General features: G+C 43.1%; 1 protein-coding gene across 1 annotated transcript in view; it reads right to left on the bottom strand.

The window, feature by feature from the left end:
- si:rp71-17i16.5 (phosphatidylinositol 4,5-bisphosphate 3-kinase catalytic subunit gamma isoform) overlaps positions 1 to 2451 on the bottom strand; it is a 40524-nt gene extending 38073 nt beyond the window's left edge. The window contains 1 exon segment of the mRNA XM_034172149.1: positions 1877 to 2451. Within this exon segment, the coding sequence (XP_034028040.1) occupies positions 1877 to 2116 (240 nt within the window). The 5' untranslated portion in view covers positions 2117 to 2451.
- Between the last annotated feature and the right edge of the window lie 16381 nt (positions 2452 to 18832).

The following is an 18832-nucleotide window of genomic DNA, read 5'->3' as shown; positions in this document are numbered from 1 at the left end:
GGAAGTGATCCCACCCCTAACAGATACACATACATACAGGGATATGTACTGTATTTATCTACCTCAACACAAACTCAGCACCACAGTGTGTTGTTTTAACAACACACGGCCAGAGTACACTAAAGGCAAGTGTATATAACAGCATTATACACATCAATGACACTTTTGGCCAACACTACAAGAATAATTAATATCCACTGTCATGCATTTTATTTTATGCTATTTTAAGCCATAAATTTATGTATACTTACATACATACAAACATCATGCAGAAGGAGAAATGTGATCTTTGTATAAAATGTGATCTTGCTCAGAATGCTCAGAAAACAAAATATGAGATAATGTGTTTTGCTGTGTGGATAGTTGTACTAATGGACCATCTAAAAAGTTGGCACTCCTGTAATGAGCCAAATTTTAATATATATATAATTTGAATGTCAGCACCTTTTGCATGAGCTGGCAAGTATCGACTACTGAGTAAAGTTAGCTGCAGTGTTAGTGCTATAGTTATTGATGCTATTTGCCAATCATGGTTTTTTAAGCATTGATTAAATCAACAAAGCTAATTTATGGCTTATTAGCCTTAAATAACTTGGTAACTTTGAGATAGGCAGGTTTGTTGCGCCTATGCTCCACCTCTTTACCTATTTATGGGTTGGCTGGGAGTTAGACAGAGTCTATACTGCCTTGGTAATGACATCCAAAATCTTAAGCTTGGGACTCCGGCGAGGGCGGTCACATCTCCTCTTGTCTCCTTTCATTTGTGTTTCTCCATCTCTGCTCCAACCTTCAAAGTCCCAACTTCACCAACCTGTGAGATCTTCAAACTATATTTGGAATAACCATGGAATTGATCAGCTGGTCTCTGAACGCTATTGACACCATTTTTTCAACAAGGAAATCTGGGCTGGGAGACCCTACGTGCCCAGATGGAACTTACCCTACGGGCTATGTTTTCGACGCCTGGGAGAACTGACACATTGCATGCAGAGTGCTTGTGCTTATTGGTTAATGTGCTGCCCTGACCTACTGGAGAATTGGCAAGACGGCTGCTACCAGAACCATGACCCCTCACCTGGCCAACATGATTAATGGAGTGGGTAAACTGGTACAAATATCAGACTGCATTAACCCTTGAACTTAGAAATAAGTTGGAAAACATCTCGGAGCAACTGTCCGCCTTGCAAAGGAAGATATCAAAGACCAGGGAATACTCATAAATTGGATTTGGTCACTCAGAGGAGCTGTAAATGGAATTTCTGTGATTCTCTGCTTAACCCTAAACATGGCAGGCTTATCAGCCACCAAAGGTCAACACTCCCCATTTGTTTTTCTCACACTGCCTCAATTTGGATGACAGACTGTCTTAAAGTTTAGTGTACATAAACAATCAAATGTACAATATGTACAGTGTTTTAATTCTGATGTGTGCCATTATACGTTCAACTAGTAATAACTGTGGATTAATTGCTGTATTTTTTGTCTGATGTAATTGGATGTGATATGAATTGCCCTTTTAGGGATCAATAAAGTTGTTTGAGTCTTAAAAATCTATGGGTGATGTCACATAGGGTTTGATCAGTATGTACTAAACAGTCTATGGTATCTCCCCAGGAGAGAGAGGCTACTAAGTTATATTACACTGGCATTTTTCTAGACCGTGCTTTCGGGAACTGTATGTTATTCCCCACAGTGGTGATGAGGAACTGGACACACAACCACCTGCTGTAGTCTACCTCATTGTGCTCAATTGTCAAAAAAGGGCCACTCTGCATTTGTATATCGTATGTTCAGTACAAGCATTCAGTACTACCATGGTGACTACTGACAAAAATCATCACTACACTTTTTTGTCATACAATCTGGATTTTCCTACCTGCATGCAGATACGTAGTCGCAGCTGGTAAACACTGCATTGTGCAGGGAGGATGACTGACACAGACTTACAGCTTATATCATCTCTGTAACTGTTATCACCAGACGCCCACCATGAATCAGGATCAGACTTGAACTCGCAGATAAACATCAGATTGTTCTCGTTGCACTTTAACATTCCTGATGGAAGGTCTGCAGTCTTTGGACTTACAGACTGATGCAGGAACACCCCAGAATCCATCGATGTTATAAGAGACCAAAAACCGGATATAAAAAAACTTTATAAATTTCTCTTACCGACAGATGCAGTTTGGTAATTGGATAGATTATTAAGAGAAATAATCTTACAACGATAGGTAATGCTTCCTTCAGTCTTCTGAGTCGAGTTTTTGTGCGTCTGTACCTGTTTGTCTGTGTGAAAGCAAGCGTTTCCTTTTTGTAATTACCTGCAAACTTCCTCATTCTTTTGTGCACAGCGGTTTAAAGGTGAATATAAACAAAGCTTTTGGAGAATTCACTGTTCCACTTTTTCAAGATTCAAAGTGTTTATTGTCATACACAGCAAGAGGAAACAAGCTTGTCTGTGCAATGAAATAACAGAAATAACACTTTATGAGTCAATTTTTGTTTGCAATAAAAGCAGTACTTTGAGGCAGGATGTTAATGATTAGAGCCCTGAGTGAAATGTGTCTCACTTGTTTGACCGGTCAACATTTATTGTAGGAGGCAGTTAAATCCACATCATGATGAGCTTGGGAATGTTTAGATTTCAACTCAAAAACAGAATAGTACTAGTTGTGATAGTACTGAATAACTGCAGTGTGACTCACAGCAGTGGACAAAAAAACCTGTTTGGGTTGTTTGGCTTGTCAGCACAATGTAGAAAGGAATGCTGGTGCATGTTCACTTCAACACAAGCTTTACTGTTCCTGTCTAGTTATATTTTACTGCTTCACTGTAACTAACTGGAAATGAACCGATGGGGACTGTGGAGGGGGCGTAGTTTATCGTGCCATCTGACAGACGACCATGACACATCAGCGCCGGCACATGAAAAGAAATGTGTGAATGAATGTATGTGTATTTATGTATTTTTACCACTGCCACTGTAATGTTTGTCTTTGGCAGTATAACCTAAAAGATTATGAGCAGATTTCATTGAAATTTGGTGAGCAGATTGATAATGTTACAAAGTATAAGTGATTCTGTTTAGAAGTTGATTCAGAATATGTTCTGGAACTGAGATCCAGAAGAATGTTTGGCACATAGCAACATTTAACTCAAAAAGTTGTGAGAGGATGTTGAAGTTTGCAGATGGATCGGTGAGTGACTGGGAGCAACCAAAAGAAGAAGAAAAGCTACATGTCTCCTGAGGCCATCAAATATGGTCATCTGGTATTGCGAAGACTTTGTGTCTGTCCATCCGTCTGTCTGTGCTCAGCTTAAGTCCTATTACTGCCAGAGTCTTCAAATTCATAGGAACATTCTTGGGACACAGACCTTAGACAAGTTCAACTAACCTTGATGTATTTTAAGATGTTAAAAAGTCACATTCTTTTTCATGCTGTTCTATTTTTTATTTATTTATTTATTTTTTTTGAGTGGCGGGGCTGACAGCCAATCAGAGTAGTGCAGCACCATGACATCAGTGGCAGGTCTCTGTAAAACCACTTCATTTATGTGTTTACATGACATGTTTCTCATATGTTCTGTAAAGGTTAATAAGAAATAAACACTTCTAAAACAGAACACGCTGTTTCTGGAACCTAATAACACCTATGAAGTGATTTACTGTCAGGTTTTTTATTTTTTGGGTTGCTTTTGGGTTCTGTCTGCCTCTTGCTCTGTCTTTCTGGTTGGTTTTATATATATATATATACATATATATGTATATATATATATACATATATATGTATATATATATATATATATATATATATATATATATATATATATATATATATATATATATATGTATATATATATATACATATATATGTATATATATATATATATATATATATATATATATATATATATATATATATATATATATATATATATATATATATATATATATATAAAGATCTTATTGTCTTACTGACAATTTGTACATGTTCAGTAAAGCCCTCTATCAACCAGTCAATCAATCATAAACAATATTTCCATTTATGAGCTTTTGACAAGAGCTGAAGTTAGCTTTGAGTTAGCGGAAGCTAGTTTGCACACTGACATCCACAAAATGTCTTGTAAATGACTCCAGAGGTGTTATCAGCTTACAAAAATGGCATTTTCAGTTTTAGAAGTGTTTAGTTCTCGCTAGCGTTTACATAATATATGACAAAGAGGTTATATTTACACACAAACGAAAAGGTTTGCAGCTACCCTGTGATGTCACCATGCTGACGGTCACTAAATGTCTTGTAAATATCAGGTTTGGTCGATAGGACAGGCTGGACGCAAATGCAGGATGCAGGAACACAGCTCAGTAGCGTAAAAACATTTACTAGGTTAACAGGCTGAGGTCAGTACACGGAGAGACAGTCCATACAGAGCAACAGTATCAAAAACATCAGGCTAAAGGCGTGGTCGAGGTACACAAGCAGGTTGACAAAAACACAAAGAGGCAATCTGAGCAAGGCAAAAATACAAGAACAAGGCTGGAAAGAGGCACTAGGCACATCGATCTGACAAAAGACAAAGGCAGACTGTGAGGCTTATAAAGCACCCAGGTGATTAACTGCAAATCAAGAACAGGTGTGTGGAGAAGCTCCCAGAACCGGGGTGTGGCCAGACAGAGAGAAACACCCACCACCAAGAGCCAAGAGAGGAAGACAAGAGAAAGCAGTACAGAGAACAACCAACCAGAAAGACAGAGCAAGAGGCAGACAGAACCCAAAAGCAACCCAAAAGACCAACAACCTGACAGTAAACCCCCCCCACGGGCCAACACCTGACAGCCCAGGAGCAGAAGGGTGAGAAACATGAAACTTACGAACCAGACCAGGGTCCAAAATAAACCGGGAGGGAACCCAGGACCGCTCCTCGGGGTCATAACCTTCCCAGTCCACTAAGTACTGGAAGCCACGCCCCCGCCGCCGGGAAGCCAGGAGGCACTGCACAGAGAAGACAGGCCCCCCCATCCACAAACTGGGCAGGCGGAGGGGGACCGGCAGGTGGGCACAAAGGACTGGAATGGACTGATTTCAAATGGCTGACATGGAATGTAGGATGGACCCTCATGGACCTTGGAAGACGGAGACGAACAGAGACAGGATTAATGATCTTAGAAACAGGGAACAGGCCAACAAACCTGGGAGCCATCTTTCAAGGCACTCCACAAAGCGGCAGGTGATGAGTAGAAAGCCAAACTCGTTGTCCTGGCACGTAGGATGGTGCCACCGACCGTTTGCGATCTGCTGCCTCTTTGTAAATCTTGGAGGACCGTAGTAGGGCCTTCCGGGTCTGCTCCCAGGTCCATCGGCACCGCACGATGAGTCCTAGAGCCGAAGGTTCAGGTGAGCACAGATCTGTGGTGGTGAACAAAGAAGGTTGGTGACCAAAGACAAGTGGAAAGGGGAAAAACCAGAAGAAGAGGTAGGCAGGCAGTTATGAGTTAGTTCAATCCAAGGTAACAGAGAGGACCAGGAGGCCGGAAACTGAGAGGATAGGATTCGTAAACCCTTTTCTAATTCTTGATTCGGATATTCTGTCCGTCCATTAGCTTGGGGATGGTAACCAGATGTAAGGCTAGACGTGACCCGAGTAGGTGGCAGAATTCCCTCCAGAACTGCGAAATAAACTGGTGACCCCGGTCAGAGACTATATCCTGAGGCAAACCATGTAATTTGAAAACATGTAACAACAGTGCTTCAGCAGTTTCTTTAGCAGACGGAAGTTTGGGTAAAGGCACAAAATGGACCATCTTAGATAACCGGTCAACCACAGTCATGATCACAGTTTGGCCCCTTGAGGGCAGCAGACCTGTTACAAAATCCACAGAAATGTGGGTCCAAGGTCGAACAGGGACAGGTAGAGGCAATAGCACACCCGCAGGTGGGCGCGTAGACGATTTATGCATGGCACAGATAGAACAGACGTAGCCCTTTATGTATATGGGGTAGATGGCATTCACTGCGCATCGAACATTTCAGTGTGTCACAGAATTTTGCTGAGTTTTTGCTTAAAACAGTGGCAGTAAGTAAGAAATCAATAAGAAAGTAAGTAAAGTAAAGAACGGATTAGCCGTGAAGCTAACGGCGACCTACCCAGGCCGGCGGCGTACCATCCAGGCCTGTGGCGTCAGCGGAGGCAAACCATCCAGGCCCGCGGAATCGGCGGAGGCGAACCATCCAGGCCCGCTGCGTCGGCGCAGGAGGTGACCTATCTAGCGTTGGTGGAGGAGGTGAACCATCCAGGCCCGCGGAGTCAGCGGAAGAGGCTATCCATCCAGGCCCGCGGCAGTGGCAGAAGAAGCAATCCGTCCAGGCCTGCGGCGGTGGCGGAAGAGGCAATCCATCCAGGCCCGCGGCGGCGGTGGAAGAGGTGATCCATTCAGGCCCGCGGCGTCGGTTACATCCGGGGCTAGCGACGGCTACACCCGAGGCTGGCGATGGCTACATCCGAGGCTGGCGGCGGCTACATCTGAGGCTGGCAGCGGCTGCGACCGATGCTGGTGGCGGCTATATCCGGGATTAACATCGGGGAAGGTCGGTGTGCGGCGACCGGATTTGTGGTGGTGGAGGTGGTGGAGTCTACGAGTGGGAATTGTTTTATAATTAATAGTGGCCTGTACTGAACTACAAGAGTAACTTAATATGGCACCACCTAGGAAGACAGGTAAATTGGAGGAAGATATAGAGGAGATAAAGACCTCATTAAACCGTATATCAAAAGACATGACCAATTTAGACAAGCTGATGAAGGAGATCAAGGAGCTCCAAAATCTTGTTAAAGAAAAGGACAAGATTATTAAGAAACTTGAGCAATGGGTGGATGAACTTGAACAATATTCTTGAAAAGACGATGTTATAATATCTGGTTTGGAAACAAAACATCGGTCGTACGCAAGGGTGGTGGATTCTGGTGGACCCAGTGGGGAGGATGCACCACCTGAAGAACTACAAACACTAGAACAGCAAGTTACAAATTTTTTTATATCAAAAAGGTGTTGTCATACATCAAGATACTATATCAGACTGTCACACAATTCCACCCAAAGACAGTAAAAATAAACTAGCCAATATTATTATATGATTTACAAGCAGAAAACATAAAAATGAATTACTAAGACCGAAAAAAGAATCTGAAAGGAACAAATGTCTATATAAATGAGCATCTAACGAAAAAAAATGCACATATTGCCAGGGAAGCAAGACTATTAAAAAAACAGAAACACATTGTTGCTACATGGGTCTGAACTGTAGGGTTTGGATTAGAGTGAAAGAAGGAACAAAGGGTATACAAATCAGAGACATGGAGGACCTTACAAAGTACAGACCTGAGTAGACAAATAAATATGACGTCAGTTGGTAGTATGACCAACAAAAAAATCAGAACAAACATGGAAACAGATGATAAAATATATGACATAGACACCAATATTGACTTGACTACAATTGGTTGTGAGTATTATATGGAAAAACAGTTAAATACTGAAAAAATTACTGAAGATACCCTGTCACTCATACATATAAACATCCGAAGCTTGTGCTGTAAAATGTCAAAAATAAAGGATTATTTAAACCAGTTTAAAAATAGATTCAGCATTGTTGCAATCACAGAATCTTGGCTTAAAGATGACCTCATGGCTGATGTTCAAATGGAGGGATATGAGCTATATTTTGTAAACAGAAGAGATAAAAAAGGCGGAGGTATTGTTTTGTACATAAAAACAGATCTGACATGTAAAATTGTAGAAGAAATGACAATAATAGATGATGTCATAGAAATTGTAACTGGAAATTGTACATGAAACATCTAAAAATATTCTAATCAGTTGTGTATACAGAGCACCAGACTCTTGTGTTGTGAAATTTACAGATAAAATAATAGAATTATTCCATCAAATCAAAAACAAAACGCTCTTTATGTGTGGAGACTTTAATGTTAATGTGGAAAGCTCCAGTTGCCAAAGAGCAAGTGATTTTGTGAATTCAATGAATAGCTTGGGCTTATTCCCCTTGATAACAAAACCAACCAGAATTACATCGCAAAGTGCAACTGTAATTGACAATATATTTACAAATAGAACAGATGAGATTATTAAGAATGGGATCTTGATGACAGATCTTAGTGATCATTTACCAGTTTTTTCAACATTTAAATATAAAAATAGGTACAAAAAAAAAAAAACAGTTATAAACTTTAAAAGAGATAAGTCATTAAAAGCCTTATGTTATGTGTCGGACGCAGCTCGGAGAACCGACCAGCGTTTGAAGGACCCAGTATGAAATAAGCAGAGCACGGTACAAAGGCTAACTGAATTAATACATAACAGTGATCATAATATAACAAAAAGGTGCGGTCTGGCGTGGTGCGCTCCCAGCAGCGCTAATGGTCCGGAGCCAGAAGCTGTTTCGGACCCAAGGACCCCGCCGACACCCCCCAGGTGGCCGCAACAACCGAGTCTGTGAAAGAAGGAACCATTATGTGAGTCCACACTCTACACACAGAACACTTAAAGGTGTACAAACAGCAAACACTTCCTGGCTTGATTACTGATCAGCTTCCAACCTGCAGGCATGGAACATCTCGTTCACAAATCACCACAGCAGTGGAAGCTGATACATGACTAACATACAGCTCAATACAATAAGGTGTGAGGGACACCACATTTACTGACTGTATAACTGTTAGTCACAAAATCCAACGTACCTCAGGAAGTGTGCTGACGAGCGTGAGACCTCACCCTCTCCTCTTTCACAGACCGTGCATCAAACCTGGACGTTTCTCAGCGTCCGCTGCTGATGAGATGGCTCCCAAGACGACGATCTCACCCGTCTGGTCACAAGGTCGAGTCTCTGGCAAATGCCCACTGCGCACTTCAGTCTTAAATGCCAACATACTCCAATCCCTCCAGATGCACCTCAGCTGTGAGTCCTGACGAGTCGCAGGTGATCAGGGTGAAGTCCTAACAGCCTCAGCAACACAGCCACTCAGTCCCAAATGCATGCCACCTGGGAGGAAACAAAAGGCAAACAAACCAGCAGCCAGGCCCCCCCAGCCATACAACAGTACCCCACCCTCACGGGAAGCCTCCCGGCGACCACACACACCTGGCCCAGGAGAAACACCCCCCTCCAGGGACCATGGCTGGAAACCACGTCCGCGCTCGTCCTCCAACAGACTGCCCGAACTGGCTGCATATTTGCCCTTGGTTCTAACAGTCTTAGCACAGGTGTGGCCAGGAGTTCCTACACCTGTGCGGTCAGCCTTTCACCAAAACATGTGTGATTAGTCAAAAACAAAACAACCAAAACATCCCCCCCCCTCCCCAGGGGACCGTCCCATCAAACCCCAGGGAAGGGGAGAAAGGAAAAACAACCCAACAAACAAAAACGCTAAAACACCCCCCCCCCCCCCCCCCCAAACGACACGCCGGGACCAACACCCCCCAGAGGGCCACTCGCCAACTCCAGGAGTAATAACCACGGCCGAGGTCCCTCTGGGATCCACCGTCACCCACGGGGACTACCAGCGCCCCCCAGAGGACCACTCGTCAACCCCAGGAGACGCCTCCCCACACGACCAATGGACCCAGCCCCGGCCGCCCACGGCTAGATGGACCCAACGCCCGTTCCCCCCCAGAGGACACCATAGTCAAACCCTGAGGGCGGAAACTGGGGGAGGGAAAACAAAACAAAAACCCCAAAAACCCCCCCCCTCCCCTCCCGGGTGCAGAGGCCACCCGGGAAACGCCCAGCACAACCCAACTGCACCCCTCCAGCAATGCCGACACTACGGCACCCCCAGCTGGAGTCAGAGGAGAAGAGAGGGCATAACAAAAAACAAAGAGAAAAAAACAACCCCAAATACCACCCCATCACCCCCCCAGGGGACCGTTCCACCTAATCCTGGGGATGTGAAACAAAAAGAAACAAGAAAAAAAAAAAAAAAAAACAGACCAACACACAGTTATTTGGGTCCCCGTCTTTCCTTTTTTTTTTTTTGTTTTTTTTTTTTGTGTAGCAAAGGCCGCAGGATCGCACCCCCAGACAAACAGTGGGCAACAAAAAAAAACAAAGCCCACAAAAACCCACTCAAAAAACACCCACACAAAATGAACCAACACAAAACAAATCAGTGAGTTATACCGTCAAGCTCAACCAAATGGAACACACCTGTTCCTACTCAAGAGCTTGACGGTACCGTGAGTCAGTCACCACAAGGGGGAACCAGAGTGCTAAAAAATGAAAAACCCCCTTTGGTGACAAAAAACAAACGAGCTGCATCCTCGTGCGCAGCTGTGTGCAACAACCAAAATGTGCTCAACTAAATAACGCCGGAGCTGAAACAACAGACGCAGTAGTTACCTTTTATCCGGGGGAAACGGGGCTACGACTGTAGCACAGGAAGCCCAGCGACCCGTGCTAACAGAGCTCCGCCGTGCGCGTGAACCCATTACAACCGCACTCTTGCAGCTCCCGTTTCAGCCTCTTATCCGGTCGGAGTGTGACGCGAAGCTGTCGCCAGTCACACTCCACCACGACCCACGGATAAGGCACAAACACAGGACACGGCTGCAAGAGAGCACAAATTAGTATCTAGTAATGGGTTCTCAAACACGCACCTTCCGGGCGGAGAGCCCCGCAACTGATCCGGATAACCACTGAACGTCTGCTGCCGCCTTCCCGGCGCGTTACCGTCTCTGCTACCGCTGGGTCCGTGATGTTTGGCCAGAGACTACTGTTATGTGTCGGACGCAGCTCGGAGAACCGACCAGCGTTTGAAGGACCCAGTATGAAATAAGCAGAGCACGGTACAAAGGCTAACTGAATTTAATACATAACAGTGATCATAATATAACAAAAAGGTGCGGTCTGGCGTGGTGCGCTCCCAGCAGCGCTAATGGTCCGGAGCCAGAAGCTGTTTCGGACCCAAGGACCCCGCCGACACCCCCCAGGTGGCCGCAACAACCGAGTCTGTGAAAGAAGGAACCATTATGTGAGTCCACACTCTACACACAGAACACTTAAAGGTGTACAAACAGCAAACACTTCCTGGCTTGATTACTGATCAGCTTCCAACCTGCAGGCATGGAACATCTCGTTCACAAATCACCACAGCAGTGGAAGCTGATACATGACTAACATACAGCTCAATACAATAAGGTGTGAGGGACACCACATTTACTGACTGTATAACTGTTAGTCACAAAATCCAACGTACCTCAGGAAGTGTGCTGACGAGCGTGAGACCTCACCCTCTCCTCTTTCACAGACCGTGCATCAAACCTGGACGTTTCTCAGCGTCCGCTGCTGATGAGATGGCTCCCAAGACGACGATCTCACCCGTCTGGTCACAAGGTCGAGTCTCTGGCAAATGCCCACTGCGCACTTCAGTCTTAAATGCCAACATACTCCAATCCCTCCAGATGCACCTCAGCTGTGAGTCCTGACGAGTCGCAGGTGATCAGGGTGAAGTCCTAACAGCCTCAGCAACACAGCCACTCAGTCCCAAATGCATGCCACCTGGGAGGAAACAAAAGGCAAACAAACCAGCAGCCAGGCCCCCCCAGCCATACAACACCTTAGAGGCATTAAATTATGACCTTAAAAATCAAAATTGGGAAGAAGTTTATGTCGGTGACATTAATGTAGCATATAATTCATTTATGAAAATACTGATGAAATCATATAATAAAAATTGTAAATTAATAAAAACTAGTAAGAAAAGAGTAAATAAACCATGGCTGACTAAGGGAATAAAAAACGCCTGTGTAAAGAAAATCTATTTATATAGGTGCTTTTTAAAAATGCAAACAAAGGAAACAGAACACAGATACAAAAAATATAAAAATAAACTATTGACAATAATTAGGAAACAAAAAAAAAAAGATTATTATAGTGAACAATTAAATAAGAGTAAAGATAATATGAGGGCAACATTGGGAATTATAAAAAAAAATCAACTTTTCCAAATAACCTTGTCAAGGAAAATCAAGAGATATATGACATAAAAGAAGTTGTAAATGAGTTTAATGATTATTTTTCAAAGGTGGGATCAAGTCTGGTGGGAAATAAACCAATAGTAGAAGATAAATTAAATGCAATTGTAAATACGGTCAATAGTATTTTCCTTGACAATGTGGAAAAAGATGAAATAAGGAATATTGTAAAAAACTGTGTAAGCAAAAGATCAACTGACTATGAAGATTTAGACATGATGACTGTAAAAAGTATAACAGAAACTGTTATTGAACCATTCACTTACATTTGTAATCTGTCTCTGTCAACAGGAATTTTCCCAGACGAAATGAAAATTGCCAAGGTAGTCCCATTATATAAAAATGGAGACAAACATAACGTTTCAAATTACAGGCCAGTGTCATTGCTTCCACAGTTTTCTAAAATTATGGAAAAAGTTTTTGTGACAAGGTTGGATAAATTCATTGAGAAACATCATATTTTAAATAATGCTCAGTATGGATTCGGAACAAAACATTCGACAGCTATGGCAATTATGGAATTAACAGAGAAAATATCAACAGCAATAGATAATAAGGATTATTTTGTGTTTTTTGTTGTGTGGGCCGCCAGAAGAGGAGGTACTGCTGGCCCACCACCAGAGGGCGCCCTGCCTGAAGTGCGGGCTTCAGACACGAGAGGGCGCTGCCGCCTCCAGGAACAGCCGAGGTGACAGCTGTCACCCATCAACCATGACAGCTGTCACTGATCATCTACTTCACACCAGGAATAAAAGCAGGAAGACACCTCCACCACATCGCCGAGATATCAACTTCATTGAGAGGTAATAGACGCAGCCGTTTGTGTATAATCTGTATATTGTGAGTGTTTGCAGGAGTACCGGTCCCTCTGTCAGTGGAAGCTGAGTGAGTGCACTCTTTTCCCCTGAGGAATCACTGCATACTCTGCAAGATATTGAGTGAGAGGTGGAGGTGGAATTCCCACCATAATTGTTACTGGGTGTACACACACCCACACTTGTCTGTCTTTGTTTTCCGCCAGCAGTACCAGATCCGACACGCCGAGACGGTGGCCACCTGGGGACTTCGGGACTTGGCGGCTCCAGTATCCCTCGGGTTCGGTGGCGGTGGAAATCGTGTGGTTCCCGTTCGTCTCCAGACGGGCGTCTCCTATCGTCGAGCCTGCCCACACGACACCTTTATTGATTGACTTGTATTCATTCTGTAATCTGCTGTGTTTGGTTGTGGCATTCACAACAGTAAAGTGTTCTAATTTAACTCCTTCTATTGTCCGTTCATTTACGCCCCTGTTGTGGGTCCGTGTCACTACACTTTCCCAACAGTTTTTATTGACCTGAAAAAAGCTTTTGATGTTATCGATCATTCAAGATTGCTTCACAAGTTACAACAATATGGAATAAGTGGGTAAAAAGCTACTTAGAAAATAGAAAACAGTTTGTTCAGATAAATAATACTAAATCAGAATTGTGTATCATTATGTGTGGAGTACCACAAGGGTCGGTACTTGGACCCAAACTGTTTATTTGTATATCAATGATTTTGTGAATGTATCTAATGTACTTGGTAGCATTTTATTTGCTGACGATACAACATTATTTTACTCTGGATCAGATATACAGGAAGTAGCACAAGTGATAAATACAGAGTTGGAAAAAGTTAAATATTGGTTTGGTATAAACAGATTGTCACTTAGTCTTAATAAAACAAATTTCATATTGTTTAAAGACAGAGTAAAAAAAATGATGTGTCATTAAAAATAGATGGAATGGACATTCAAAGGGTAAAAGAAACGAAATTTTTAGGAGTTATGATTGATGAAGATTTTACATGGAAGTCACACATAAATTACATAAAAGGAAAAATAGTGAAAGCTATTGCTGTTTTGCATAAAGTTAAATACTCATTAAATAGTTATGGATTATTAACATTGTACAATTCATTGATTGTTCCATATTTGACTTATTGTGTAGAAATCTGGGGATCATTTTGCAGAAAAGAGCTTTAAAAGTGATTAGCAACAGTCGTTTTAGAGACCCATCTAGTCCATTGTTCATTAAGTATAGGGTACTTAAATTTCATGATTTAGTTGATTTGAAATTATTACAAACAATGTACCAAGCGAATAACAATACCTTACCAATAAACATTCAAAATATGTTTGAAAAAAGAGTAAGTAGTTATAATTTGAAAGGCATAGAAGTCTTTAAAAAACCAAGATTCAGAACCAAGATAAAGGAGTATTGCAGTGAATGGTGTAAAATTATGGAACAACCTCAACAAAGAAATCAAAGAATCAAGGTCGCTTAAATTATTTAAAAAACATATTAAACTAGATGTATTTCGTAAGTATGAAACTATGAAATAAGTCAGTGGGCTGTGACAAAGCCAAAAATGTAATCTGTTAATAATGTTTAGAATGTGTTGGGTATGTAATCTTATAAATAATGGTTAAAATTATGAAATAAGTCGGTGGCATGTGACAAAGTCATAGAAATGTAATCTGTTAAATTATGTTGATTAATGATGCTTGATATTGTAAGATTGTATTGTAAAAAAGGGGCAGAAAATATAAGACTTGTTCTTTCAATCTGCTCCTTTTCATTCAAGGGTTTGTAAAGTTTTGTTATTTCTGCTATTTTGTTTTTTTCTTTTAAATGAATGAAATAAATATTAAAAAAAAAAAAAAAACAAGCATTTGCGTATTCCTTAACATCAGCTACCATTTTGGGCCACCAAAACCTTTGATTAAGTACGAGTAGGGTTCTTTGAGCGTTTGGGTTACAAGAAAAACGGCTGTCATGACCCCATCGAATAACCTCCCCCCTAAGCGAGGCTGGAACAAATAATTTGCCGCGAGGACACTCTGAGGAACGGGAGTATTACCTAACACTGACCTGATTTTGGATTCAATATTCCAGGAGTGGACACAAAACAGGTTTCAGGCAGGATCGGTTCAGGACTGCGAGTGGAGACCGTGGACTCTCCTATACGTGAAAGCACGTCAGGCTTGCCATTCTTGGACCCTGGACGGTATGATAAAACAAAATTGAACCTGCTGAAGAAGATAGCCCACCGAGCCTGACGCGCTTTAAGTCTCTTAGTGGTGTGAAGATATTCCAGATTCTTATGGTCAGTCCAGACTAAAAAAGGTAACTGTGCCCCCTCCAAACAATGATGCCACTCCTCCAAGGCCACTTTGACCGCCAGCAATTTGCGGTTTCCAATGCCATAGTTTTGTTCAGCTGCTGTGAGTTTCTTTGACAGCAAAGCACAGGGATGTAATTTGTTGTCACCGGACCTTGTTTGAGAAAGAACTGCCCCAATACCAATATCAGATGTATCGACTTCGACCACAAACTGCCAGGCAGAGTCAGGAAGGAGCAGCACGGGGGCCGTTGTGAAACGGTTCTTTAGGTTCTGGAATGCCTCATCACACTCAGGTGTCCACACAAAAGACTTAAGTGAGGAGGTTACATTATGCAGTGGAGCAGCAACCGAACTAAATTTGCGAATGAATTTGCGATAGAAATTGGCAAAACCCAGGAACCTCCGAACACTTACCGACACTTAGGAACTACCCAATCCCGGACTGCCGCTACCTTGTCTGGATCTATCTGGATCTGCCCTTCAGAGATCTCAAAGCCTAAAAATGACACAGTGGAGCGGTGGAACTCACATTTTTCTGCATTAACATAGAGATTGTTTTGTAGCAGAGTGTGGAAAACGGAGCAGACCTGTTGCACATGTGTCTTTAGATCAGGGGAGAAAATAAGAATGTCATCCAGACAAACAAAATGCACTTGTTCACGAATTCGCGCAACACATCATTAACAAGATTCTGAAACACCGCGGGTGCATTGTTGAGTCCAAAAGGCATCACTAAATATTCATAGTGACCAGTAGGTGTATTAAAAGGGGTCTTCCATTCGTCACCCTCACGAATATGAACCAGATGATAAGCGTTCCTTAAATCCAGCTTAGTAAAGACCTTGGCTCCTTCTAACAGCTCAAATGCTGATGAGATTAACGGAAGAGGATAACAATTCTTTACGTCATTAAGACCTCGGTAACCTATACAGGGACGAAGTTATTTGTCTTTCTTTTCTACAAAGAAAAACCCCGCCCCGGCGTGAGAGGACGAAGGGCGAATCAAGCTGGCCATGAGTGATTCCAGAATATAGGTATTCATTGCTTCACTTTCCGGCACCAACAGAGAAAACAATTCCCCCCCCCGTGAGAGGATCGGTAGCGCAGTCATAATCGCGGTGTGGTGGAAGCGATTTAGCTTTAGCTTTGATGAATACCGCTGCGAGATCATGATAACAAGCCGGGACCCCCTCTAGATCTGACACATTTACACCAGAGGTGCTCACAGGCTGAATAAAGCAGACATTGTTACAAGCTGGTCCCCATGACTCTATCTTCCCGTGAGACCAGTCAAGGCAGGGTTTGTGACGTTGCAACCAGGAGTGCCCCAGGATTACAGAGTGAGTAATTTTTATCAAAAATGTGAAAACTGATGAGTTCAGAATGATTGTCGGAAATAGTCAGACGAACTGATTGGGTACGGAACACAGTTTGGCCCAACTGGCGACCATCCATCGCATGGACCACCAGGGGACACGATAGCCGGAACAATTTAAGGTGGAGGGACCTGGCAAGAGAGGATAACATTAGGTTAGAGTCAGCACCTGAATCAACGAATACTGGACAGACCAGTGAGCTATAATCTGACTTTAGCTCTGCGTTTATCAAATTCTGAGAGGAAGGAACAATTGAACTTTGACTCACCTGCACTACCGTTCTCGGCCACACCGGGGCACCCCTGGCAGGACAGTGTGTAACAACATGACCAGATTGTCCACAGTAAAAACAGAGTCCTGCCACACGGCGGTACTCCTCCTTGCTTGATAGACGAGTCCATCCCACTTGCATGGGTTCTTCAATGGAAGGGGAGGGGCCGGAGCTCGGATGACCGGAAGCAAGCGGACGGTCAGATGCAGCGACGGACCATGGAAACGGGTGATGGCTGTCTCGGTGTGGGTGGTCAGATAGGCGACAGACAGTGCGGATTGCCAGGGCGATAAGGTTGTCCAGGTCTTTGGGGAGGTCCACCGCGATGAGCTGACTCTGAATGCTATCGTTAAGGCCCTGGAAGAACACACCCTGGAGGGCTGCAGGATTCCACTCGCTCTTTGCAGCCAGGATGCGGAAGTCAATGGCGTAATTGGCCGCTCGGCGATTGCCTTGCTTCAGCCTCATCAGCGAGCGCACCGCCTCGCGCCAAAGAGAGGTTTGTTGGAAAACCTGCTGGAGTGACTTGGTGAAGGCTGCCAGGGAGGAACAAGATGGCGATCCTCGGCTCCATTCAGCCGTGGCCCACGCAGCTGCCCAGCCGGTCAGGTGAGTGATGACGAATGCTATCTTCGACTTCTCAGTTGGGAACATTGGTGCCATCAATTCAAAGTGAAGTTCACATTGAGTAATAAAGGGCTTGACATCCCCAGACTCACCAGAAAATGCTCAGGTCGTGAAAGCTGGTTGCAGAATTCTGGAACTGATATGGGGGCTGGCGGGGCAGCGGACAACCCCGAAAATGGTGTAGCGGTGGGGGTCGTGCTGGTCGTAGCCTGAAGTTTCATGGCGTCGAGTAGTTGCTTCATGTGAGCGCTCACAAGGCCATAAAGGAGTCTTGCCATTTCGCCAGCTCACTTATTCCAGAATTCAGAGCAGCAAGCCGGTCCTCTTGCTGAGTTAACTGCTGGCTGTGATGGCGTACTGCCTGCTGGTAAGGGTCTGTGTCTGCTGCGCCCATCGTTGGTCACATCGACCTGATTGAAAAGGATGGAGGTTTCATTCAAGAGGTGAATTCACACTGTAATATTTGAATGAAGACAAAAAAATGATGCTTTATTCAGCAGGAATACAGCCTTTCAAATCAAATGGTCCCAGGATGTTAGTCTTCACACAGCAGTTGGTCCACAGGTGGTTGACTGTCCCAGACAAAGTCAGAGGAAGAATGTGTTCCCAGATGTGATACTCCTTCACTCTGCGAATGGCTCGTCCCTCGAGGATTTAAAGTTGGCCGATTGCTTGGGTTTTCAGAGCATCTTCTTTGCTGAGCTGCCCTGTGCTTAGGCGTGAAATTAATTAATTTATATTATGTCAGTAACAATTGTTTGCACATTTTAAAAACCTTAATACTAACTCACAATTTTCATTTGAAATTTTGATTTTGTGTCATGCCCACCTGTCATCTTGAAGGGTGGTAAAATCTTTATCCAGCTCCTTTACTTCAGTCTCCAGCTGCTGTATGCAGCATCCAGTGCACCTGTATAAAATGAGAGGAAAAAAAAAATTAAAATGAGAACACTTTCTACAGGTCAATATTTACCTTTACTTGCTATTGTTAGACTATTACTTTTAATATTACTTTTAATTGAGCAGATTTTACCATTTATTATCATTACTTCATTTGATTATTCATTATTACTTAATTACTTTATACTTATTACTACTATTAACTAATATTACTTTTAATTGAGCAGAATTTCACACTGTGGTCAAATTAACAAAGGTGGTCAAATGCTAAGACGTCAATTAAATTGAGATTTGCCGATCAGATTTGATATCTGGACTTAATCTTGTCAAAACGGGCGGGAGTCCATCACCAGGAGCAGCTGGACCCGCAATGCAAACTCCCAGACAAGGCTTTGGTGGAGGAGAAATCATGGACTTTATTCCAGGCTTGGTTTCAGTACACATGTAATCAGTCAGCGTGGCAGAGGT

Source organism: Thalassophryne amazonica, chromosome 6 (assembly GCF_902500255.1).
Source record: "Thalassophryne amazonica chromosome 6, fThaAma1.1, whole genome shotgun sequence".
Taxonomy (NCBI): Eukaryota; Metazoa; Chordata; class Actinopteri; order Batrachoidiformes; family Batrachoididae; genus Thalassophryne; species Thalassophryne amazonica.
The sequence above is the reverse complement of the archived record's forward strand: the minus strand, read 5'-3'. Positions and strand labels throughout refer to the sequence as shown.